Source organism: Aythya ferina (assembly GCF_964211825.1).
Source record: "Aythya ferina genome assembly, chromosome: 1".
In the NCBI taxonomy this organism is placed as follows: Eukaryota; Metazoa; Chordata; class Aves; order Anseriformes; family Anatidae; genus Aythya; species Aythya ferina.
This window is the reverse complement of record NC_140296.1, coordinates 132,580,690-132,607,593: the sequence shown is the minus strand read 5'-3', so window position 1 is coordinate 132,607,593 and position 26,904 is coordinate 132,580,690. Positions and strand designations below refer to the sequence as shown.

Here is a 26,904-nt window from a genome sequence, read left to right as displayed (position 1 = left end):
CCGTTTCTAACGGCCGCCCCAAGGCACGGTGAGCCCCGCCCCGCCGCCTGCCTCCCTCCTCGGTCAGCCCCCGGCGGGTCCTGATCGGCGGCGGGGAGGGCGGAGGGTGGCGGCAGGAGCCGGAGAAGCTGGCCATGTCGGGGGACAGCGGAGAAGACCTAGCGGCCTTCGTGGCGCTGCACGGCGCCGCGCTCCGCGCCTCCTGCGTCCCGGCGCGCTACTGGGAGAGCTTGCGCCGCAAGCTGCGCGGCGAGGTGGGTCGGGGGTCTCGGGGGTCGAGCCAGAGCAGCCGCCGCCCTTCGGCAAGCGACCCAGCGGAGGGAGTAGAGGCGGCGGCCGCCGTAGCGGCGTCGGGAGGAGAGCCGCGCCATGCTGCTCGCGCGGCGGCGCCCATCTTAGCGCCTGCCCGCGGCGCTGGGGGTGGCTGGCACCAAGCCTGTGATGGAAGCCGCCGTGGCTGTGTTTAAGGCTGGACGTTGTCGGTGTGTTACGGTTTGAATTGCCTTGTGCCCTGGTTGGTTGGTTTTCCACTAATTTTCCCATCCTTCTACGCCGGTGTTTTTAGTCGCTTGGCCGTGCATGGAGCTGGCTTGTCCAGCATGCCCCGCACACGCGCGAGTTACCCGCTGCCGGTGGAGATGGGCAAAGGGCTGTGTCCCAGGAGCCACCGTGGCTAGCTGCTTCTCTCGTGTGTTCACTCTGCTCTGTGTGTTCCTGGTCTAGGTCAGAGCTGCCCAGCCCTTCTGAAGAGCAGGGACAGCAGGGAGAAGGTTTTGGCTGGGGTTAAACCACTCCCAGCAGCACGAGGTTTGTGTTGCACAGCATTGTGGGGCAGCTGTAGAGCATGGCTTTTTCTCAGGATAAATTTTGGGGAAGCTTTCAGCCCTTGTAAGCTTGTCACCACCCAAAGATGCATCCATGTAAATCTGCAGACCTCTCTTGAGGAGGACTCCCTCCTGCTGTAGTCCTACTCAGGCACACCATCACTTTGCAAGGGCTGGTCTGTTTCAGCTGAAGCTGACACCAGGAGGAGTCTGTGAAGTAAAGGGGCTCTGTACACCAGCACAGAGAGTCTCTTTTCCCCCGGTTTGTTATCTGGAGTAGTGGGACAGCTGTGGGGGGTCTGGAGGAGTCTGCCTGGAGAGGGAAATAAGGGTGAGGTCACAGAGGAAGAAAAAGCACTGATGAGAGCTTCAGGGTATGGGGAGAACAGTGTGGGTGGGATACAGGGGGGCACCACCAGCAGAGATAGGATGGTGTGAGAAGTTTGGACATAAAGTGCAGGACAGTGGGCAAGGAGAGGAGGCTGTGGCTTAATACACTCATACAAGTAGACTAACTTCTCATTACTTGGATGCTTTTCTTCCCCATCTCAGCTTTAAAGATGGCATGGGAGGGATGCATAGAAAGACACGATACAGCACAGTCAGTCAGGAAGATTTGAGTGTGTTCCTGGCTTTCTGACTGTTGTGTCTCCCTCTATTAAGAGGGATATGTGTGTCTCACAGAGAACATAAATTACATCAACTCAAGCATGTGCTCAGTCACAAACTTCCTGTAATATTATACCTCTCTCAGTAAGGATGTGTACAAGTGACTCGGAGCAGGGAATATGCACTGCCCTATTTAGATAGAAGGGTAAGAGAAGAGACATACTGGAACAGGATGAAGTAGAAGGCAATATAAAACTAGTAAAGAAACCCAAAATTGCAGGCTTTTGCACTACCATATGCCAGTATTAGAAAGCTAAACACAGTTGACAAACTGGATCACTGATTATGCTGTAATGCAGCGCAGGCTCAAGGTTTGTGTCCTGTGGCTGAAATCCACGTGTGTTGTTGGGGGGCCATGGAATTTTGAGGGGGAAGAGTAGAATGAGGAAAACCATAGGCAAAAGGATATGGAGAATACTGGGACATCCTGGGAAAACTGCATTGAGGAATGCAGTAGACTGGGATGAGCTCTTGAGGAGGTAGATACAGAGTTGTGATATGTTATGACTGGAGCAGCAGCAGTAAAGACAGCAGAGGAGGTGAAGGGAAAGGATGAAAGTGTTTTGGGGCTTTAGGTGAAAAGTAACTGGGGAAAAGAAATCAGTGAAATGTGAAGCATAGTATGAGCTCCCTTGCTTCGTGTGTGAAGGTGGGAGGAATTCTTCATCTGTCTTAACCTGTTGCAAAGTCTTTCTAGTACAGAACTTGGAAAACTTGCATTCATAACACAGATAATATCATCTTACACACCTCCAGAACCCAGCCCAGGCAGCTGTTTTACAACCCACATGTGTTTTGACATACAGCACCCTCCTTCCTAGCTATATGCTAATGCATAGAGAAGTGGAGGGTTTTTTCATTTTCCCTCATCTGCTGGAGCAGGTTTCATTCTGAGACCATTGTGTAACTGCAAATTAAACTGTTCATCCAAAACATGGTGTGTCTCCTAGAGCAAGAAACCTGCTTTTATTCGTTTCTTTATGTAGTGTTAACATGCAGTACCTCTGGGAAGCAAACTTCTCTGGGTTTCTGGTGAAAACCTGCAAGTGTAACAACTTATGCTAAAATTCTATTTCCAATATAGCGGTTGTTTTCTATTTTACTGGAGAAATCTCATGTATTTTGGTTAGTAATACATGCTTCTGTGGCCTGCATAAGTCTGGGAAACAGTGTTAGCATCTAATTTTATATGTGATCTCTTCCTTTTCTCTTCAAGTTGTATGTGAAGTGGCAGGCTCCTGCGCATTAAAGCAAGTTTTTTTGTGGCCTTGAGAAGTTACTGTCAAAGGACTCCTTAGAGTTTTTTGTCCAAGTTTGAAATGAAGGCTTCTAATTGATTGTGCTGCATTCCTTCTAACAATTAATGCTATTAAACATGCTGTTGCTCACCAGGCTACCATGGCCTTTGCAGCAGTTTGCAGTGTGCCTGAAAGGAATTTGCTGAAGATGCCTGTGCTTTCTAATTTTGTCATGACATGTGCCTGCTTTGTTTCACATTGTCTGGTTCACTAGGTTTGTTAGGTTGGAACTGCATCTGAATAGGAAGAGGCAGGGATTTTGCCCAAGCATGTCTTGCTTGCAAATAACTGTGCCACCAAAATGTATTGCTACCCCTTTGCTCTCGTCTTGTAGAAATATTACTTAATGGTAGAGTACTTTGTGTGCATTCTCCCTGTTCTGCTTCAAGCAAAAGGTTATGCTTTTCAAATCAGTGGTGGGACCTCACACAGCTGATTTTTGTCTTGAACAGTTTAAGATTCCCTTAAGAGAGCTGCTGAGTTGACAGAATGACAGGATTGACTTTTTTAGCATAATTCTGCTGAAAAGGTATTAAAAGTAGAATTTCTGCTAAGCCACTACGCTTTTTGCTAAATAAAACTGATGCAGTATTGGAGGGAGAGATCAGATCAAGACATTGGCTCAGAGGGTCTGGAGTCTCTTAGTTCCTAAGCGCTGAGTTGGTATTTCATGAAACATGCAGCCAACAACTTCCTTGTTATTAGTATTCACTGTGGGTGCTTGGTATATGGGTGGAGGCTACTCTGGGAGCCAGCAGCAGGCTGGCCCCACATCCCTGTGCTGCCAAGATCCTAGTGACAAAACCTTGTGTGCAAGAAGCATAGAGGCCCACCGTGTAGCAGGTGTCAAGTGGACTCCAGTGAATTTCACTTGTGGTTTTAATTTCCTACCAATGCCAGTTGTCTAGCTGCTGTTTCTCCTGCCAGCTAACGAGCTCCACGGGGAAAGCTCTTGATCTAGCAGCAGGAGCAGCAAAGAATCACTTGGTGGGGGGGAGTGTCATGTCTATGCCCTGATGTGCTCTTTGGCTGGCTGCCATGGGCAGGGATTAGTGCTCATGCAGAGAGCTGGCTCTGGAGGCTAGCCCAGCTGGGAGCCAACCTGATGGATGTCAACTGTGAGCACTGCTGGCAGCCACCCACTGAAGGATGCCACGTGTTGCTGGGACCTGCCTGTGGTTAAATCAGCTTGGAATGCCTGGGAGTCATACAGGCAATCGAACAGGGACTTCAAGAAATGTTGGTGGCTGTTGGTGTAACAGCAAGAGGTCGTAATATTGCTTGCTATTGAGTAATAACCTTTTCTAGCAAAACTGGAAAGCTAGGAGTAAATTAGAATTGGTAGCTAGTTTGATGCTTGTTGAAGTGAGTGATGCTAAGTTAGCTATTAATTTTTTAATAGTTGTAATTTTAGTCTCCAGTGAGATGGATGCAAAATAATTTTATTATATATATATATATTTTTTTAAAAGTACATTTGGAGTTAGCCAATGCATTGTTGGCATCTTTTTCCACCCCTCATACCAAAGGAAAATACTAGCCCCTGATCCTCACAAGTTGCAGGAACTTCTTCAGCTTGGGTGCTGTAACTTGACATCTGAAGTAGGTGTCATTTCCTTGCTGCTCTCCTTGGGCAGCTATCTGCTTTATCTAAGTGGCTTTGCTTTACAAACATAGGGTTGAATTCCTCACCATACAGCTGGGGTTTAGCAGAGGTTATCATCTTGGAGGAACACTGTTGAAAGAAAGAAATAAAAGCTTGTTGCTACCTCTGGGATTTTCCAGCTGATAAGTTGTCAATGTCTAGAAGTAATGACTTGAAATAACGATGCATCAGGGACTTACCCAGGCTTGACATATTAAACCAGTACCTCTAGAGGTTATGTTTTTAGGTCTTTCACCTTCCCAGTTACCTTTTAATGAGGTTACATGGAGAATGTGCTATTAGGAGGTCTGATGCCTCTTTAAAAATTATGTGTAAAAGGCCTAATGATTTGTCTGCTCCTGTCTAGTTACGTAGTACAACTGACTTAGCAAAATAATTCCTTTTAAAAGGATTTGAAAAGGCTTCTGAGACTTTATACCAGTTTCTTCTTAAAATTACATGTCTTTTTTGAAATCAGAAAAGTTGTAAGCAGCATCTTGGTTCTGCAAAAGGTATACAATCACACCATTTGGCAAGATTTGTGACAGAAAGAAAACTCATGTAGTGGCCTACTCAACTTATGTAGGTTTTTAATCAAGTTATTACATCTAAAGTGGCAAAGAATGCAAACCCCTTTTAGCATATCGGTGGAGGTAACTGTATAGACTTTAACTTGCAGCAGTATAAGGAGTCTTCCAACTCATCCAGAGGTGAGTGAGCATGTGCAGTTCCCTGAGTATGGAAAGAAAAGGAGGAAACACATTAACGTGTCATAACTGGTTTAGAACTTGATTGGTGAAACCTTTTTCTTTTTCAGGGGTCCTAATATACTCAGTGTGATTCTAGAGCCTGGGTAACTCCTGGCTTTGGGCATTACGTGCCATAACACGGAACTACTTTTGCAGGAATTAAATTGCTTATTTTAGTTAAGTTTAACAAAAATACTCAGTCCTCATTTTCTGAAAAGTCTGAGGAATTTATGGAAGTTATGGACAATCTGCCACTGTTAGGCAGAGAAACTTCCCAACAACTAACTCCATTACTCTACTAAAATGTGCAAGAATGAATGCTGTAGTCCATCTATCTGTTAAAAATGCAATAAATGACAGGTTACAGGTGAAATTTGTGTACAAGTGCCTTTCAGTACTGCATTGTGCATTTCACGGTAGTGCCCCAACTAAATGTTTGATACTCTGCATTTTCAATCTCAGGTGTTTGATGCTGGTGACTACTTTGGGATAATGCAAGTAGATGAGGTAGATGAGGAAGAAGAGGGTGAAAACATGGAAGAAGAATTGAAAACGAAACCAAATCCTGGAAATGAGCCTTGTTTCAAAGTTATTGTAACAAATGAGAATGGGCTTCAAGCATCCAATCCTGATAGGTGAGTAGTGATTTCAGAACTGGAAAACTGGTCTTTGGTCTTTGAGTGGTCTTAAACCCTAAACATTTGGAAATCTTTTTTTCACTGTGAAACATAGCTGCCTTGTTTCAGGAAAGGTAAATAATCTCCATGCTGTGAAGCCTACCTTGTAAAGAGTACCTCTCATAATTTAGCGTTAAATTATGAGTTAAGAGTTTCCTCTTTAAATTATGCAGGAAGATGCTTATATATCAGTTTTATTAAACAGAGAAAATAGAGTAAAGGCAACCTTAATGAGTTCTGTAGGAACTTTGTATCTGCATGTGTGCCCGTGGAAGAACACTGAAGAAATAACTGTATCCTCCACAAATCTCAAGCTAAGGTTATACTGAGTAACTTCAGTAATGATACACGGCCTATTGAATTACATTTTAGCCAACTGAAAGAAATTTAACTATGATCATGTGATTGCATCCTATGCATACATACATAATTGAATGCATCAAGTTACTGTTGGTTTTCTTCAGAATCAGCTTATCTGTCATGAACATGACATTAGCATGCATCTGTAAAATTAGAAAAGTTGCATAAGATTAATAAAAAGAAAAGTTGTAACACTCATTTAATTTCAGACGTAGAAGAGGTTATCTGTCATACGTTAATAAAAAAATGAAATGAAGTCTAAACTCTGCTGGAGGTCCAAACATAATCATGTTCAGCTATATATTAAAAAAAAAAATTGCTAGACTCTTCATACTTCCTAGGTTTGGGAGTTTTAGACTTCGTATGTTTACCTAAATTTAGCCTTGGTGAATTAAAAAAACAACTTAGAGCATAGGCATCTGCCTTTATATGCCTGCTGTATCTGAAGTCTTCGCCTAAAAATGAGAACACATGTAAATTATAAAATTCAAAAGCGCTCATATGATACTCTTGGGCTTCCTTGCAGCATTCAGACATCTGTTTGCTAGCTGAGGCTTGAACTAAATTTCCACGGAGCATGACCTTAGCATTCTCTGGAGTCTTTAATTTTAAAACTAAAGGATGTTTCTTCATTATCTTGAAACTGAGATACAAGAACTGTTCAAGGATACTCAGCATACTTGATAGTTGACATGGTTTTTAATTTACTGAAAATTGGGGAGGGGGGTTAGCAAGTAGAATTGAGATTTTTCTCTGGTGTGATTCACTAAGAGGATATAACCAACATGTGGAGAACCTTCTGTTTAAATGACTAGGCTTTTGCTGTAAAAATCATGCAGCTTACACAAGGAATAAACTTGTCAAGGAGAGGCATACCAGTTATGTATGGTTTTGATTTAGTTGGTAATTCTTTTAAACAATGCTTTTTTTTTTCTAGGGGAAAAAAAAAAGGCAAAAAGAAACAATCAAAGACTGTAAAACTGTATTATTTTTGAACTAGCCTACTATATAGGCTTCTAATGATCACAACTTTCCACATAGTTTTAAAGAATTCATGGCTAGCAAGGTCTTTGAATACTTTCACAAAACACTGTATTTACCTTCTTCAGGCAAGAATATCAGGTTGATGCAGTGGAATTAATAATGGTCAAAAAGAGTAAGTCTTGTGTTCCAGGATATTAAGAGGAACTGGGCTAACAAACGGAATATCCTGTTCTGTGTTTGCTCCTTATTTTCATAGAATTGCTAACTAATGTATGATAAACTTTCTAGAACAAAAGCAATGTGTAAGTTACTACAGGGAAGTTGTTCTTAACCTGTAATGTCACGATGTGTACTCAGGGAGTTACTTTAGGACTAACAGAATACTTAGTTATCAAACTGTCTACAAGGACCTGTAGCTCTTATTCACAGAAGAAAAAAAAAGTCCATTTGCATTTAAAAATATACTGCTGTAATGCTACCAAAATTTTCTTTAAGCATTTTCCTCATCGACCATGCTTGGACATACCGTATTGAACACGCCCGCCAGCAGCTGCTTCACGTACCTGGTTTACTTCACAGAATGGCAAATCTCATGGGCATCATCTTTCATGGAGAGATCCCAGATGAGGGCAGTATTGAGCAAGTGTTGCAGGAAATGTGGAAGTACAATCAGACCTACCAGCTTTCTCAAGGAGTGAGTCTCTAAAGCCTACTTGGGATGCTAAAAAGCTCTGCGTAATTGTGAGTGAAGACATTCTGGTCTAGGGGATTGTTGTGATAGCTTTCTTTTTTTTTATCATTTCAAAAGCAGATTTGAGCAGTACATCTCAGTCTTTCTACCCTGTGTCATTGTTTCCCATATTGTCATGAGAGGCTTATGGGTCATGTTATAAATGGCTCAGGATTCAAATTAGGATTAAATAAAAAAATAGGATTTATTGAAAGAATATAAAGGAATAGAGGTAAGCAAACAGCGCTGGGTGCACCGGGAGTCTCCGCTCCACCAGGACGCACACCAGTTACATCAAGCAGCTGATTTTTATGCTCCTAGACTAATACATATTCATTACTACTTCTAAAAAAATAGATTATTAAAATTAGCTTCCGGGGTGCAGTCCCTCCTACTGGAGCATGCGCAGTCTCCTCTGGGGTCTCTTCTGGGGGTCTCTAGGGGTCTTCCATGCTGAAGGCTCGTAGTCTTCCTCTCCACCTTTGTACTTACTGGGCACCATACCAAGTTTACAGAACATCCTCTTCAAGTCTTGTCTCCCAGCTGTCCTTCAGCTTCTTTCTCCTTCCTCTTTATCTCTCGGCCCACCCTAACCAGATACCAACGATCCGCATAGTATCCCATAACAGTCACTAGTTGTTATCAGTTGTTCTGAAACTCCCAGACACACGAGTAATTAAAACATTCTTCCCCAGCCATTCACAGACACATCTATAGCAGTGTTAGAAATAGAAGTCCGGAATAACAAAAGCAAACAGGTTCATAAATTTAAGAAGTGATAAATTGACTAGAATGAGGGGGAGACTGGGACACACTGCATCTGTGGTTCAAGAATTAAATTGCCAGTGCAGGGCCCAGAGGCAGACAGGATTCAAACAGAATTGTTCTTTATGCACACGAATTGTTAAAACATTCCTCACAGGTCAGGTGAAGTTATCTGTGTTACCACACTTTCCTGGAAGACAGTTAATTCTACCTATAGTTGAATGTGGCTTCTGATTCCCTTTCTGGCACTGAACTCTTTGAACAGCTTAAGTCTAATCCCGATGCCTCCATTTCTGTATCTGTGAAAGGTTGACTGTAGTATTAACAATCAATTTAATGCTTATTCATTCATTCTGGGTTTTATCATAAGTGTTGGAGGTAGGAATGTTTTGATGCAACCTTCAGTCTCACAGCTAGCTGTTGTAGCATGGGGCAGCTCTGCTCTATTTTATTGCCATGGCTGTGGACTTCAAACTCCTCCTTGTAGCAAACTCCTTCTAATAGAAAGTGAAGGAAAAGTAACCATATGAGAAAAACGGTATTCTGCTGCTTTAACTCCCTGAAATGACTTGTTTGATACAGGGGAAGTTGGTCTGGTAAGCAAGATATGCTTTCATAAGAAAGAGGATGGTACTGTGCCATTGAGTTGGGAACTGGCTTGCCAAGCTTTCATAGTGCCTGGATTCTAGACTGGCTTAGTCTCAGATTTGCAGAGATGGGAATGTTACTCTGTACTTAACACCTGCTCACAATCTTGAGTAGAGTAGGAAACAGAAATGGTGTAGAGAGTACTGCCAGTGCTTTCTGTCCTGCAGTGCTTTGCTTTTCTAACAATTGCTATGTGCAGAATGTCTCTCTCTGTTTAATTGTTCAGACTGCAGAGGAGAAGGTTCCTGTCTGGTACATTATGGATGAATTTGGATCACGCATTCAGCATTCGGATCAGCCTAGCTTTGCAACAGCACCACTATTTTATATGCCTCAACAAATTGCTTACACTGTTCTCTGGCCCTTGAGAGATCTTGAAACTGGTGGTAAGCATGTGTCTGAGTCCATTTGTTTTTTAATGTCCACAACAGAAGTTATGCAATGTTCTTATAAATAATTGAGCACTTCACAGCACAAGGTACTTCAAGACTAAAATGACTGCATATTTCTAAAGCTATCAAATTTCAAAGTTCTATCTGATATTTCCAGCAACATAATTTGTGATGTCTACCTCCTACCTGTCCTTTATCCATCAAATAATGTTCATGTTTTATTGACAGAGCACTTAAATCTTGCATCACTGCCTTAGTGAAACTACTGCTTCAGGCATCCAAAAGTTTAAGAAAACTTCTTTGTTTGTGTTTGTATCTCTGAGTCAGTCAAGCACTTGAAGTGGAGAAATGCCAAATCAACTTTGTGCCTCTATCCTTAGTTGGTGGCCACCTTATGCCCCTATCACGTAGAGGGTGTGATTATGTTCAGCTGTGTGATTAAACTGTCATGTCAGCTAATTTGGGATTAATTTCTGTATCCCAGGTAATGCACTCTTAATATAATTCTTTAAATGCAAAATTATATTTAATTACAAAATTTGTGGTGTTATTAACTGTTCATCTGTCGTGTGTTGAGGTATGAAGAGGATTTTAAGTGAAGAATGGAAGGCTACTCCTCAAAGACTCCTTGTTTTGCTGCAGATGAGGTGACTCGTGATTATGCTTATGGGGAAACAGATCGCTTGATCAGGAAGTGTGTTTTGTTACCATGGGTACCTGCTGAGGTATTGGATGTCAACTGTTTTACCCCAGAGCCATCGGATGAGCATTACCAGGTATGAGTTTAACAAATTTCATCTTTTATATCTTTAAAGAGACAGTGTCTAAAAAACTATCAAGAGTTCTGTTTCTTTTTAGGCTAGAAGATTAATTCAGAATTTAGGTACTAACTAAAAAAAAAAATCAAAGCATAGTGAGACAAGAAGTATCTTGCATGTAATAAGCAATTTTTCAAAACTGAAGCAAATCTTGCTTATAATGTTACTGCATTACTGCCTGGTATTTTTAATGTAAGCACAGTGCAAGGCATTGCCTAATAGGCTTACCCACTGGCTCTGTTATTATAGCACTTCTGGTCAGTCTTGAATTATAGAAAGATTCATTTTGGTATGCTAGGAGTGGTTATACTTTTCAGCCTGGTTATTCAATGAATGTGGTTTAGAATCACTAAATATTGGAGTAGCGACAACATAGTGTATTACTTTTCCTAATGTATATGGAGAATGCAGCATACTGTTCTGTGGTACATAGCAGCTATACAGCAGTGTTATTGCTAGTCATGACCCCCTTTCTGCTGTCACACATGTACCAGTTGCAGTTATTGACTCATTTTTCTCTTTGGATACTGAGAAAGAAACGGGTTTACATTGTGAATCATTCATGTAAATGTGAGATTTTGATGACTTTTGGTATAAAGCCTTGTAGTTACACCTGTGCAGTGTCAAGTGAAAAGTATACATGTAAACAATCTTCTCCATGTACTTGTAAGAAATTTGATGCACCTGTTATAAAGTACTGATCTAATCTGTTTTGAGCTCTCCTTTCTACCAAGGGTTTGTGATATTTTAAGAATATGAAATAAATGGTGCTTGGAATCTCCTTTTCATGAACCAAGCTTGCACAAGAATCTTTTTTAAGAAGGCAGAAGTGCAATTCCTGATGTGTACAAGGATGCTGTACTGGCTGCTAACAGTGTTCAAAGTGCAGCTTCTCAAGATGTATAGTGCCCTATACACTGCCTGCTGCTTTTGATGGAGGAAGGGCAGAAAATGCTGGATCCAGTTTATTAACTAGGCAAAAATGAAGTTAAGCTGCTTCTGTCAAGTAAAGGTATACACTCAGAACAGCTAGGCTGTTTTGTAACCCATGTCAGATTAATTGGTTGGGATTTTGCACTTTTTGGAAGCAGGATAGATGTAAATACTTTGTATTTACAGATGAGGAACAATTGACTTGTCGAAAATGGACTCTAGTCAGTAAGATTGTAAAGTAGGTATGTTTATTCAGCACTGGACAGCACGGGGTGTAGTCCCACCAAAGTTGTGCCCACCTGACACGGCAACTTGCCTTGGTTATATTCAGTAAAGAGTTACATATGCATGAAGTCTCACAATATGCCTATATGCCTATACCTAACAGGTATTAATAACCTGTCTCCGCTTCGTATTAAAATTAGATCCAAGGAGTCATTTCCATAAGCTCCTCCCATCTGCACTTGCGCAGTGTCACCTGGTGGTGGTTGTCAGGGGTCATGGGGATGAAGATTGACTCTTCCTCGTCAGCGCTAGTTGACCTCTTGTCTTTGCACAGACTCAGTTGTTCCTTGGCTCTTGTCCATCTGCAGGACCAGTTTCTTAAGATAGGCTCACACTCTTATTAGGAGACTGACCTTGGTAAGGGGCCCAAGGCTTCTTGCTTTAGTTAATTTGCACAATACACCATACTTAGCAAAGGCACTAAGTAGCATCCTATTTTAATGCCATCAGCGCTTTATCACTACTTGATAAGATTCTCCTAACTCTCTCTCTCACAATGCTCACGTAATTCTGGCCCTGTAGATGTTCTCTTGGCAAAAGCATCTGTATCTCAGATAAGGCAGTCTTCTGTGTGTGTTTTTTAATTCTGTTTTGGGATGATGAGTGCAGGCTAAAGAGCGATGTGTGGCAGATGATCCACATCTTCCTTTCCCATCCCACCTTGAAAGCATCTCTTCAAAGCATAATTTTGTCTTTGTTCGTTTCTCTGCCTCTCAGCTATTGAGATGACAAAGTGTTTATGCTAGAACCATACAACAGAGCTCTTTTACTGTAGAATTTTTAGCTGTAGATTATAATCTTAAACTGGTGACAGACCAGTGAAGAATAATTTGGTGCACGCTCCTAGTTGCCTTGTCTTCACGTAAGCAGAGCTATATGCACAAAAATTTTCAGACTATGTCAGTGTTAATAAGTGAGACAACAATTTTGCAAGGAGATTTAACTGTGTGAAGATCTTTATGTAGGTCAAACTGTTTCACAATGACACTTGCTGCTACCTCTGTACAGTTTTTGCAACTGGGAATGTTTCACTCCCGTGTACAAATAATTACTTGTTAAATTATCTATGTTGTTTTTTTCAACAGGCATGGTACTTTTCTGGTTCTCATTTTTCTTTAGATAGAATCATAGACTCAGAATGGTTTGGGTTGGAAGGGACCTTTAAAGATGATCTAGTGCCCATGAAATCTGAAAAGTTTCAATCTTTATAGAAGAATCAGAGAATTATAGCAATATTGCAGATTAACTTTCACCTGGTTTTTGCCCTATTACCAGGTTCTGTTCTTCAACACAGACCAGAGTCTGTTACTTAAATGGTACTATGGGTAGTGTGATTGGGCAATGATCGCAGAAAGCAGAGTCAGAGGAGACATTTTCTCACAAAGTGTCTGGGATAGAAGAAAAACCTCTTGGGAGAGTATTTGCTGTTTTGCAGTGGTTCCCTAATTTGAATTTCAGGATAGATGTTAATGTTCTGTTCTGAGAATTTTAGTCTTCTCTTAAAAGTACAGGCTTCTTTCTTTATCTTAGGTGACTCCAGGAGTTATTCTGTGTTTGTACTGTCCAGTCTATTTTTAGAAGATCTCTGATCAGGATTTGCTTTTATTTATAATTTCCTGTTAAATAGGATTATATCCTCTGTAACAGCCTTAAAGGTAGAGTGGGATGTCTGTGGCTGGACAGACGTTTCAGCATGGCAGCTTGCATGGTCAGCCTGTGGCAGCCAGAACTCAAGGAGCTGTTGCAGAACAACAGCTACTTGGGTTTCTTCCATTGCACTTGTCCCATCCCAGAGTTTTTGTAAGCGACTTCCTACATCAGGATAGTAGCAGTGATTAAAATGTGTTTTTTCATCAGAGCTGTAAAAAGCAGAGTGAGATGCATGCTTACTGTTGAAGATTGCAAAAAGCCTTCTGTTCAGTTTTACAGGAGCAGAACTTCCAGCTTTCTGTGCCTTTTTTTCAGTTATCTGTAATAAAACATACCTAAATGGTCAGTCTTCCTTCCATTCCCTTGGAATTACAGTAACTTTCTTTTAGTGTGTATGACTGTGTGGTTTGGTGTTTTATTTAATGCTTAAAAGCAGAAATTTCTCAGGGTGCTTGGATAGTGTTGATAAGCCCTGGTCTTAAAGCCATACCTCTTGTTCCTTCTTTATCATTAGCCTCTTACTCTGATTTCTTTCTGCCTCTGTTCTTGTACTGACTCTTTTTCTGGCCATTACACAACATAATACTCTTCTCAAAATGCAACTTTGGAGTTCTCTTGAAGCAGACAGGAGACTAAGTAAGCCATGTAGATGGACTGTAATTTTTACTGTGGCTACAAACGCACGTGCACACTTGTATTTTAATATTTATATGAGGATAAGGAATTACAGAAAATTTTCCTTAAAGTTTTGTAATTTGAAAGAAATTCAGTAGGCTTTTGCTAATAAGAATTAAAAAAATTGGATGAACACTTAATCGTGTAGAATATTTTACCTGTAGTTTTTCTTTAAAGACTGTGTTTAATTGTTTTTCTATCACTCCTATAAACCCGATTATGCACACGTTAAAATTCATTTTGGTTTAAGTTGCTGTTCAAAGTTGCTGATTATTGTGATGTTTGATCCAAGACTGCCCACTTATTGTAACTCATATTAACTTTTTTTTAGGCAATTTTAGCAGAAAACAAGGAGAAACTGCCTATAGCAATAAACCCACCAGTTTATGACAAAGACAAAGTTTTCAAGTACGTATCTGCAAACAAAATGCTTTCTTGCCAAGGTTAAGTATTATAACTGCAGTGTACTCAAGTAGATCAGCCTTTCTAGCTTTGAGCAACAGAGGCAAGTACCCATTTACCATTCTGACTTAACGGGTTCTTCTTCTTAGACTCTTTGGGGTAAATGGATTATCACTTACAGAATTTCTGGAGGAAAAAAAAAAAAAACAAACTAATTTTTATTAAAGTGCCACCTTCTGGGCAAAATAAAAGTTGCAAAATGCTTTCTTTAATGTTTGTTTATACTGAGGAGTATAAAGTATATAAGAGACTAAAGACTTCTCTGCTGCAGTATAGCATGTGACTGGTGCAGGTGCTTTTCTTTGTGTTAATATAATAGACTAATTCCACACCTTCTGATGAGATTGCTAAACAGGAACCATGTCAAAGCCTGTTATGCTTAAAATTGTGTATGTGCTGTAGTAGTGTATGGTATGAAATTACGTCAGAAGAAAGCTGGAAGAACATTGTACAGATAAAGAATTTCAAAGGGTTGTGAGCAAAGCCAGTTGCACTGACTAGACTGCATTATTACTGGTTTTATCCTAGAAAGACATATATTACATAGTATGTGCTGTGTGTTTTGCTCCATAGTATTGCCGTCTGACACTGGGATCCAAGTCCTTGCTTGCAGAATTTTTGCATAAGGGATAAAAGTAGGTTAAAACATGGTTGGCAGATACACTTATACCCCAGCTTTATGTGTTTAAGGGATTTGTTACTCACTAGATTAACTTTACTTGAGGTGTACTACTGAAAACTTTGTCCTGTTAGGTTGAGAGGCATTTCTTACCTTGCTCAGTGATAGTCTCAGTTTCATTATGCAATTGAGATCTGACTACCAGACTTGAGGATAAGAAGCTATTTTTTCATCCAGATTGCTTACCTCTATTTCAGGTAATGAAGATCCAGGCATACATTCTAATAAAGATAGAGAAAAACAGTGGGGTTGCTGAGAAGTGTCAGCTCTTCACTGCTACCTCTTTCTCTTGTATCTTGTATGATGTTAAACATTAACATCAAGGAGGCAAGGAGGGGAAACACATGCCAGATCCCTCCTGCTCTGTTTCTGAGAAATGTTGTCAACAGCTTGTCCATGCACTAATATGGAGCTTCCATTCCTCTTCCTTACCCAGTTGCTGTCTGAAGAGGAGAAAAAAAGAACAGCGTGGCCTCCATAGGAGGCCAGAAGGTTCTTCTTGTGTTTTTTGAATTTCATCTACTAAACTTCCTCCAGGAGCAGGGTAGTATGTCAGAGTCCAGATGTTCTAGCAGGAGTTGCAGTCCTGCAGTGCATTCAGAGAACTAATGCTTTTGAGGGTGTCACCACGGACAGGCAGATGGGGACATGAGAAGCTCAGTAGATGTGTATAGGCCATATTTTTCTCGACTATATGCCTTAATACTAGATGTACTCAAGTCCCTAAAGGAATCTGACTTATCACTGAGTGATAGGTGTTGACAGAGAAATGCATTTATTTTATATAGTGTTTGTATGAAAGCTTAGGTCTTGAAATTAAGTCTTCTGCCTTCCAGAGCCTTTGACTGTCCTAAGACTTTTTATGTTAATAGTATTGTATGTAGAATGCATTGAGTGATTTAGAAACTTTGAGTGGAATGGCCCTCTAATCTTAACCTCAACAAGCAACTATAATGCGTACCTCAAATAACTTACTTTGGTGGCCTTCTTGCTCATAGGGTAAGCAAGTCTTAAGATACTATAATTCAGGCATATGAATTTCTTCACAAGAATTCAAGATGAAGAAAGCAGACTTTTTATTGCTAATGTGAGTAGTACTTCTGAAGTACTGTGTGTAGCTGTAAGCTATTTAAAAAGTCTTTCTAATAGTAACTATGTATTATTGAATATACCACAGTCTTCTGTGTGTCTGTAAAAGCAGCTCATTGTTATAGTGAGAAATTTAAAGAGAGGTAATGATTTTGTTTAAGATGTTTTTTGCTCTCAATAGTTATCCAGGAAGAAAAAGATTACAAGAATTCATAAAGAGCATGCTGTTCAGAGTGACCGAGTGCAGGTCGCTAGTTGTACTTGTGTGGTGTAAACCTTGAAAAACATTTAAGTGAACTAACACTAGAAGGAAGTGTATTTTTGTGCAAGACAAGGTGACCTGCCTCTCAACTGAACATCATGCTCTTTCTGCTGAGAAGAGTAGCTGTTCAGTGCCCAGCCAGTAACGGGAATTTGTTACTAAATTATGTATTTGGAAATGTGAAATAAGAACAATGCAGAGGGAGGAGGAAAACAAAAACAATGACTTAAAAAAACAAACAAACAAACAAACAAAAAAAAAACAGAAAATTCCTTCCTCAAAAAAAAAAAAAAAAAAAAAAAACACACCTGACTGATTAAATGATACCTGCGAAGTGATGTTCAATACAGATTTATTGGAGTTATGCAGATGCTGCCTGATTTTCCAGGCTTCATTTTGTGCTGTCAAAGGCCAAATGCCTTGTCCTCAGGCCTTTGTTACAGCACTATATTTCTCATACCATTTCTCACCTCTTTATGACTTGAGTAAAGGATTTTTGCTCTGGAGGTTATGTTTTTGTTTGGTCTTAACCAGTGATTAATCAGTTTTAATGCCTTAGGCTATGTTTGGTTTAGCCTTATGGTTGCCCTACTTGGAAATGTGTTGCAAGAGCCACTGACTGATGAACCAGAGGTTTCAAAGGTGTTTTCTGTAGCTGCAACTGGAGAGAAAGGAAGATTCCCTACTGACTTTATTTCAATAATTTCTCTCTCTCTCTATATATATATATATATATTATTTTATTTTAAATAAATAAATAAAACTTGACCTGTTAGTGCATCCAACAATCTCGGGTAGCTCATGCAAAGGAGTCCTACCTGAGCCTCTTCATAGCTTCAAAGTACCACTAATTCCAAACCACTGTTTCACTTTCTTCCTGGGGAAGGCAACTGTAGCTGGACTGTTTTTGCATATAACTAACTAAACGACTGTACAGCCTCAGCCCAACCCTAGCCATGGTTCTGCTCCAAATATATACCATTTATATATGCAAGCTTTACCCAGCCACATTGGTATACTCATTCTGAAAAGCAAACTACTTGGTTGAGTTACTTCTACCCCTCTTTCCTCAGCTAGAGACCAGATGCTGCTCACACAGCCTGGAGTGGAAGTGACTTCCTGAGTCACTTCCTGAAGTGAGTCCTGAGGACAAGCATACCAGCACTCTACCACCAAAAAAAAAACTTGACAAAATATTTCCATATCATACTCAATGGGCTTAATCACAGGAAAGAAAAATAAACTAATGCTGATCCCAGTTTTTCAATGATTCTAACAAGCAGAATAGGTCTGCTATATAGGTCTGATGGTCCTCTTGCCACTAAGAGCTATAAGCTACATTTGGGTCTAACTACATGGGTCTGGTGTTATTGTGGGACTATATTGTGTATTATAGGGTATGCTTACAGGGGACTGATCTGGGACTGTATGAGCAACTTGAATTCTACTTTTTTTCATAGAATCATAGAATGATTTAGGTTGGAAGGAACATTAAAGATCATCTAACTCCAACCTACCTGCTGTGGGCAAGGACACCTTCCACTAGACCAGGTTGTATGTATTGCTCTATTTGTTGAGGATATGGGATTCTACAAGACTTTGTTACAGCATTATAAGGCCTTTTACCTTCAGGTCCCTGCTTTGAATCCCATTTACTTCAGCAAGGACTAAAAGTTGCTCCAAAACAGTAGATATTTGGTTAGCATGCATATGAGATGAGTTTGGTGGAACATGCTCTGGGTCCTTTAATAAATTTGGTGTTGTACTTTCCTCAGCTGTGCTGATCTACAAGGAGAAGCCAAATACTGCAGGAAGAAATGCTAGTAGGGCTATATGAAGTTGCTGACTTCACTGAGCTGCAGTAGTAGGGATAGAATGATAATTTCTTTCAATGAGAATGCCAGGGCTGACTCTCCTCATTTGCAGTGAATGTATTTCTCTTAATTTTAGGCTCCAGTGTAAATAGTATAACAGACGTAATATATCACACATGGAGTTATGCAAAACATCTGTGGGAATAAACAAAGCATCTTAAGTGCTGTTTTTTGGAGAATGTTTCCCACTATGACTGGGCTATTTCAGCAGTTCATTATTCCAGAGAGATCTTTCTTAGGGGAACTTATCTTCCAATCAGTTAGTAGTAGAAGTGGAAAGGAAAGTTACACATCTGATGAGAACAAGTTTGGAGAGGAGGAAGAATATAGTGGTTCCTCAAGACAAAAAGTTAGTGCTTTTCTATCAGAGACTTAGTCGCTAGTTTCAGTTGCTGTTTTCATGGAAGTTGTAAGACTTAAACTTGAGATTTTTGTCTCAAAACACCTTTTTCTAATCTTTCTCATTTTAATTTTTTTTCTGTGGGTTGAGAGATTCTCACAGATAACATATTGGTAACGTGTAACTCTTGTAGGAAGCCAAGCTTAAAAAAAAATCTTCTCAAGCTGTTTAGTTTCAGAAATGAACTTGATATTCTTCTTCATACCCCTTTTTCTTCTAGGGTTTTCACAGACATTCAGCAAGTCCTCAACAGCCTGACACATCCCCGCTTTGTGTTCACAGACAATGAGGGAGAAGCAGACATCCTCTACAACTTCTCACACTTCAAGGATTACAGGTTGCAATTATTTCCCTGATAACACAAATTGTTTTGTTGCTTTTTCCCAAAGCAACAAAACTGTTCCCAAAGGCCTTCCTGGCCCTTCCCCTCTCCCCCAAAACTTCTGTTTTGTAGGAAGCTGAGTGAGGAACGACCTGAAGTAATGCTGAATCAATTCCCATGTGAGAACCTCCTGACTGTCAAAGACTGCCTGGCATCCATATCTAGACGAGCTGGAGGACCAGATGGGCCAGGATGGTTGCCTCGTACTTTTAATCTCCAAACAGAATTGCCACAGTTCATCTGTTACTTTCAGCAACGTGAAAGAAGGTGGTTCATGTTTCTGCTTCCTTACATTTAGTGTACATTTAGTGCTTTCTTGATCCTGCTTTCTCCAAAGACCAGCATCATACATACTAGGGTTTGCAAACTGTTGCACCACCATGAGTTTGCTCTTCTTGCATTTATGTTCAGGTAAATTTTATGTGGAAAGTCGAAACTTTTTAGTTACCTACTGTAAGAGTAGATAAGCAATGCGTTTCTGAAACAAAATCTTGTCATGATTCTAACAGCAGATTTTTAGCTGTTTCTTTTTTTAACTTTTTTTTTGACTCAAGTCTTAGGTATCCAGAGGATCAGAATGTATTTGCAACAAATGTTTTTTTTTTTTGTTTTTTTTTTTTAGGGAACCAGTACAAGTTGTTCTTGCACTGAAGTGAAAAATGTTTAGGGTTAAAGTAGTTCAGTTCTGTATGGATGTGAAAGTAAAAATGAGTTTTAATATTAGCATAAAGAAGTTGTGGAGCTTTAGAATTTTGAATTCGTGTTCTTTCTGCTGCTGCAGCTCCTTTGGGGCCTTAATAGGGAAGCTAAGATTCTCTTTTATTAAGAGAGAGCACTTGGTACTTCTAGTGGAATAATTTCTTAAGCTTGTCAGGAGGTCTAATGCCTGTCATGAAGTGTTCTGACTGAAAAGTTCCTTCCTTGGTGGCTCTTGTTTACAGTGTTAGCTGCCAGGAATTTGGTCATTCTTTGGTCTGGGGATTCTGTTCTTGACTAACATAACCAGGAGAGTGCATTCCTTCCATGTGTCCTTAGTCTGTGGTGTTTTAAACTCCTTTTTAATATCAAGAATTGAGCATGAATGCAGTATGTACTTAAGGGAGAGGGAAGAAGGAGATAGTGTTTTGTGTGAAACTTCCTGGCTTAAGTTAGCGCTGCTAACTTCAGCTCAGTTTGTGCTGTTTATCGTAAAGCCCAAGCAGTTTCTTGGGATGCTTTCAGTTATTAATTGAGGAAAGACATCGTGTGTCACCCTGCCCCTACTCAAAAAGATGTGTCAAATAAAGACCAGCGTATTACCTGTTGTTCTTGAGGATACTTCGTGAAATACTGCCCCCTTGAGGTGACTGGATATTCAAAAGTGAAGATGGTGGTATGTTCTTGTCTTTTTTGAAATATGAATTGCTGAGACTTTCTGACTTCTTCCTGAAGGGGAGAATTGTGATGTCATTTAATGTGAATTATTTGGAGGTGCTATTAGGGAATCAACTTAAACTTGCGTGCATATGTTCCAGAGCAGTCAGATTCCTGGCAGAGTGATGTCTGCACCATGACCTCTGTGTCATCATGGTGATGCTGTCCTGTTGATGAGGTGGTGTTCTCTTTGGAAGAATATCAGAAAATCTCACAAAAGAAAATCAGCAGTGAGAAGATGCTAGTCCCTAACTGAAAAGATCAGCAAAAGCTACCACTACCTTTTCTCTCCTTCGCCTAAGACCACTGCTCCTAGCTGTCAGTCAAAAGTCCTTAGATCCTTGCACTGTAGTGCACAGATTCATGAAGTATTTGTACAGAAGAGTACATAGATCAGTTCAAGTGGATGTTGAGACAGATAAATGAGGTGGATGCTTATAGGCTTTGGCTTTCTGTCTCTCACAGAGGAGAAGACAATCACTGGATATGCAAACCATGGAACTTGGCCAGAAGCCTGGACACCCACATCACCAACAGCCTTAACAATATCATCAGGCATAGGGAAAGCAGCCCAAAGGTTAGAGATCATGTCTTTGAATAAGATTTAAAGGTAATAGCTGAAAAAATTGTTAAAAGAGGCAGTTGAAGAATACAAGGAAAGAAATGTATTTTCAAAATTCTTATGTTGACTATAGGTGTACTACTTGAATTAATTCAGAATTAATTATTCAAATCAATGTCTTTTGTTGCAGTGATGAAGACATTTCCATTTGCCCCAAAGAAGCTGGTATTTTCTTCTTTAAAAAATAAAATATGCCCTGATAGTAATGGATGTTCCAGCATGTTACTGCTTTAATGCTAATCCTCAGACTCAACTGAACACACATTAACTATAGTTAGCATTGGTCATGAATTTTGGAACATGATTGTTTCTGCCCCTGTTGATCACTATTGTTGATCCACAACTCTGCGTGGCAGCATAGAGCACTCTTTGCCAACAATATAAAAAGCTCTGTTACTTGTCTAGGGATTCCGCAATATGCGGTCATAATGTCAGACTGTCACCAAAGCTTTATTTCTGGTGAAGTGTAGACCACATGTATTTTCTGGAATAAAGAAGTGCATTAAGTGCTTTGTACTTCTATTTCAAAACAATAAGGTCACCAATACTACAAATACAATTATTTTTGTGACTTTTTTCCTCAGAAACAAGTACATTCTGGCCTTCCAGCTTCCCTATTGTAGTTCTAGAGTTCTGATAAAACACACTTATTTGCACAACAACATGATGTATTCACGCATGCTTCTAAAGAAATGTGTATAAAGATATCTTCAGTCTTCAAGATCCAGAGACGCTTCAGCTCAATTATATTTACTGTGTTTTTGGTTTCTTGTAGGTAGTGTGCAAATATATTGAAAATCCAGTCTTGTTTCACCGAGAAGAGGTGGGGATGGTTAAATTTGACGTCCGTTATGTTGTATTGCTGCGGTCCATAAAACCACTCAAGCTATATATCTATGATGTATTTTGGCTGCGCTTTTCAAATCGGTAATTAAATTCTCCATGTTAGATTAAAGGGACTTTAAATTAAATCTGATACCTTGGAAACTAAAGAATTGTTTTATTCCTTAGGGCATTTTCCCTTGATGACCTGGATGACTATGAGAAGCATTTCACAGTCATGAATTATGCACCTGGTGTAACATTAAAGCAGGTAAGCAAACAGTCCAGAAGATTCTGTTTTTTGTTGTTACAAAACCTTCCAGTGCCTACTTCTGTGGATATTTCCAAATACCTTATTTCACATCCACTTAAGCCAGCAGTCAGTGTTGGAAGTATCCTAATCGAGCATTTTCCTAGGTGTTTTTTTTACCTTCTGGACCCCTAATAATCTATGGTAGATAATACAAACCTACGTCCTTGAATATAACCCACATTGATAGAGATTGGTAAAAGACTTTAGTATAACCTTTTATATAGAGACACTAGAATATGAAAGGGTTTTAAGATCTATAGAATTCCCTAGTTCTCTATCTGAGTTTGTGCAAATGGCAAAAAAAAAAAAAAAATTTAAAAAATTAGGTTTTCTGGTTTTGTGTTATCTGATTGTTCAGTCATTCCCAACCAAAGCAATATAGAATGTTGCTAAACTGTTTTAGGTACATTGTGAAGAATTTATTCCTCTGTTTGAAAAACAGTATCCTGAATATCCATGGACAACAGTACAAGTAAGTCAGCAATTCATCTTTGTTGTGTAAACATTTGTGAATCCTTTTTTATTTAGTAAACTAGCTTTTCCAAAAGTTAGCTTTTCCCTTACAAAACATAGTCTATCAGCTTCACAAAGGACAGCAAATGTTAACCTTTATTTTAGAAACATTTTCTAACTTAAACTAATTCAGCCTGAAATATTTTATTGTTAGCATTTGAAAATTTTATTTCATAGTCACACTGAGAATTCTGTGTACTGGACTTGTTAATCAGGACTGGCTTTATTATTACCAAGATCCTGGGAGAAAGATCTTTTTTCTTGTGAGTTTAATCTCTTTTGAAGAAAGATGCCAATTATCTAAACCCATGTTTGTGAAGATGTTAGTATTGGAATTCCCTTCTTTACCCATGGTTGTGAAGATTTAGTACTGGAATTCTCTTCCTTTTTGCATACAGAGCATGAAGTGTGTTGCAGTTAACAGCTGTTGCTTATTGTGACTCTGGTAAAGTTTTCAAAGCTTTTAGTACCCTTTGTTTCTCTAGGTTATTAACTCTGAATCTGAAAAGTTGAAACCATGAAGTATTCAGGCTCTTGCTTCCTTTGTTCTAAGGAAGCCCCTTCATGACATAAGGCGCTGTCAAAACAAGTACAAAATTAATCTTCTAAATCAGTTAACTGACATCATGAGTTTTGACCTACCTATCCTAAACAGAGTTTCAGATCTAAAGATCTCCCTGTAAATTTTCACGTTAACTTGCTGTGCAGTGCACAGTGAATAATTTATTCACAAAAAAATTATTCACAAAAGTGAATAAATTACAAACCTGTGGGTTGATTTGCATAAAAATAATTTACATTGGTATTACCTAGAACCTCATATCCAACTAAAGTTATTCAGATTATGACAGGTTTTGCAGTGTTAGGTTTGAAGTAGCCTGGAAGAGACTGCTAAGAGTGAAAGAGGGAGATTAAAGAAAAAGATGCTTCAGACTACCCAGAGGAGTAGAACATGAAGTACTGAAGAACACTTTGTGCAGAACATGAAGTATTATTGGGGAGACCTAGATTAGAGGTTAGGAGAAAATTCTTCACTCAGAGGGTGGTGAGGCACTGGAACAGGTTGCCCAGAGAAGCTGTGGATGCCCCATCCCAGGAGGTGTTCAAGGCCAGGTTGGATGGGGCTTTGGGCAACCTGGTCTGGTGGGAGGTGCCCTTGCCCCACAGCACGGCCGTTGGATCCAGATGGTCTTTAAGGTCCCATCCAACCCAAGCCATTCTATTACTCTATCTGTTTGCAGAATGAATGATTCACTGCAAGATTGACTCCATGCTAAAAATCATACCTGTATGTTCTTGTTTTATTACAGTTCCACATTGGCTGATGGTTTCTGGAAATACCAGTGCAGTGTACACAGTGTGAGTGTGTATACACACACAACACTGTTTTTAGATGCAGGTGTAAGTGGGTAGAAGACTTCTTTGCAGAACAAAACAAAGCTAGAATACAAACAGGCAAGAAAAAAATAATTTCAGAACTGTACTGCTGGTGTTCATAGAACTCCCCTGGCTTCTCTGTCTGCCTTTGTCTACATGAAAGTGTAATAGTTTATATAATGCCTGAAAAGGAGGTTAATTCTAATACTAAATGTGCTGTTATTAGGATTTGTTGTAGTTATTTTCTCCCAGAAAAAAGGTCATAAATGTCTACCAGGTTCTTCTTACTTCCATTGTGTTGGTCTTTGTCTAAATGTATGTTTTGAAGTCAATTTGTCTGTTGATTTGTCTGTTGGTTAGTGTAATTAAAAGTTTTTATTACATTTATGGAACTTCACTTCTCATTCTGAGACCTTTTTCTGCCATTAGGCAAATATTTTTAAGGCATTTGCTGAGTTGTTTGAAGTTGCTTCAGCTAAACCTGCACCTCTTGGCATCTGTGATTATCCATCATCAAGAGCAATATATGCCATTGACTTAATGCTTAAATGGGACACAAGCAGAGATGGTGAGAAGTTCACTTTTTGAATGTTGAGTTATTTGTGAACCTTGTCAGAAACTTGTTTCTTCTATCTGAATTGTGACTGTTTTTTAAGCAGTGTGAGCTGTGTGCTCTGTGCCTCCCACCGACATCAAAGCATATCTGGAGCTGCAGGTTTATGGTGTTAGAAGCTGCTGCGCTGGTTAACTGTAATAATGGGGAAGCTGCTAACTCTGCTGAATCCATACCTTCCCTGTGCCCCTGCTACTTCCATTCTCTGGGTTTGTTTTTTCTTGAATGCAGCTGTACTGCAGTCTAGTCCCTCTGGCAGTGACAAGTTTTCTTTCCCATTTATTATGGGAGAATGCCTAAAATAAGTCTGTATGAAATCCTTAGAGACATCTTCCTATCTTCACCAAGAGGGTGGTCAGCACTGGAACAGGCCCACCAGGGCAGTGGTCACAGCTCTGAGCTTGCTGTAGTTCAAGAAGAGTTTGGACAACGCTCTCAGACATAGGGTCCAGTTTTGGATTGGTCCTGTGGAGCCGGGAGTTGGACTCCATGATCCTTGTTGGTCCCTTCCAACTTGGGATATTTTATGATTCTGTGAACACAAAATTGACTGCCAGGGATTATTAAAGAGAACTGAATTTCCAGGACACAGGCAGAGAAGAGTCTTTCCTGTTCAGATCAGGTGGAGCAAGGGTTTAAATTTGGGTCTTTTCAATCCGTGTTGAACGCTCTCTCCGTTGAATGGTTACTTGTCCAAAAGCCCTTTTAAATGGGAAAGGCAAAGAACCCAACAGTATCACTAATTCTGGGAAAGGGACTGTGGTCCTTCTACGGACCAACCTCACATTACAGTCATGTCTGAACACGAGCTGTGTAGGGCCGTAGCCTTTGGAAGTTGGGGGCATGGGTGCCAAAGTCACAGCAGTGATGCTGTTAGCAGCCTATGGACAGATGGACAGGTTGCTGCTGTGCTGAGCAAAGCATGGCTTACCTACACAGCAGAAGGTTGTACCCTCACTTATAATTTCAGCACCAGACAGGAAGTAAAATTCTTTTTCTCTTTGCACAGAATGCATTAGATTCCCAACTCTCTGAACTGCACTGATTAAGTTGTAAGAGAAAATTAAACTTCCCACTTTCCTCCTAGGAGCTGAAATGACAAGGCAGGTGGGAATGGCTGGAGGGTAAAGCAACAGGACTGTGAAGAGATCCCATTATGTTGCTGCGTATTCATCCTAAGTGAGGCATTGGATTAGTACAGTGATTGCACAATCCATTGGGTAACTGTCCTCTGGATAACTATGGCATAACAGGGTTTTCTTACAAAACAAATAAAAAAAAAAAAAAAAAAAGGCAAAACAAGAAGCTCAAAACCACTGAAACAAAAGGCCCTGACATTTTGTCATAAATGATGCTTTTTTCTAGCCATTTTCTGTAGTTTCTGTCTTAACAACAGGTGATGATTCAGGAACTCTTTATAGCTTGTATTAAAAGGCAATGTTTGTGTTCCCCTTCACAGGGAAGAGAATTATGCAGCCTCAGATCCTGGAGGTGAACTTTAATCCTGACTGTGATAGAGCCTGCAAATATCACCCTACCTTTTTTAATGATGTCTTCAGCACCCTATTTCTGGATGAAACAAAAAACTGCAATGTGACGCGTATTGTCTAGCCACAATAGACTTGACTCTTTCCTTCACAGATATGTTTAACAGCAATATTTAAATTTCAGTTCTATGAGCTGTCGATGCAATTATTTTCCTGTGTTAGTAACCCAGGAGAAAATGTCATATCAGAAGAATATGCATATACTGTTTACTGTACCAGTGATTATTTTATCTGCATTTTCCTTGATTTGCTTAATACTATAAATCACCAGTTTGTGTTGAACAAATATGTTGTTTATTGAATATGGGAGACCTCAAAATAGGACTTTAACTGGATCAATTGACTTGTTTCTCAGGTAGCCTAATCTCTTGTTTGCTTGCTGGGAAACATTGCATAAGTTCTCTGTGTCAACATTAAAATTATAATTTACTGAA

General features: G+C 39.9%; 1 protein-coding gene across 2 annotated transcripts; it reads left to right on the top strand.

The window, feature by feature from the left end:
- The first annotated feature begins 5 nt into the window (after positions 1 to 5).
- TTLL12 (tubulin tyrosine ligase like 12) lies at positions 6 to 26,904 on the top strand. 2 transcript variants are annotated; one of them, XR_014688333.1, is made up of 15 exons: positions 6 to 254; positions 5,648 to 5,820; positions 7,702 to 7,900; positions 9,576 to 9,735; positions 10,384 to 10,517; positions 14,434 to 14,510; positions 19,089 to 19,205; positions 19,323 to 19,517; positions 21,129 to 21,240; positions 22,061 to 22,212; positions 22,297 to 22,378; positions 22,824 to 22,892; positions 24,740 to 24,878; positions 26,011 to 26,143; positions 26,383 to 26,530. XR_014688333.1 is itself a non-coding variant. In XM_084505759.1 (14 exons), exons 1-14 carry the CDS (start codon positions 135 to 137, stop codon positions 26,532 to 26,534), a joined length of 1,881 nt encoding a protein of 626 aa, XP_084361885.1. In that variant the 5' UTR covers positions 8 to 134; the 3' UTR covers positions 26,535 to 26,904. The 2 variants fall into 2 exon arrangements, 1 of the variants encoding a protein (XP_084361885.1); XM_084505759.1 differs by lacking the exon at positions 26,011 to 26,143 and having other exon boundaries at positions 8 to 254; positions 26,383 to 26,904.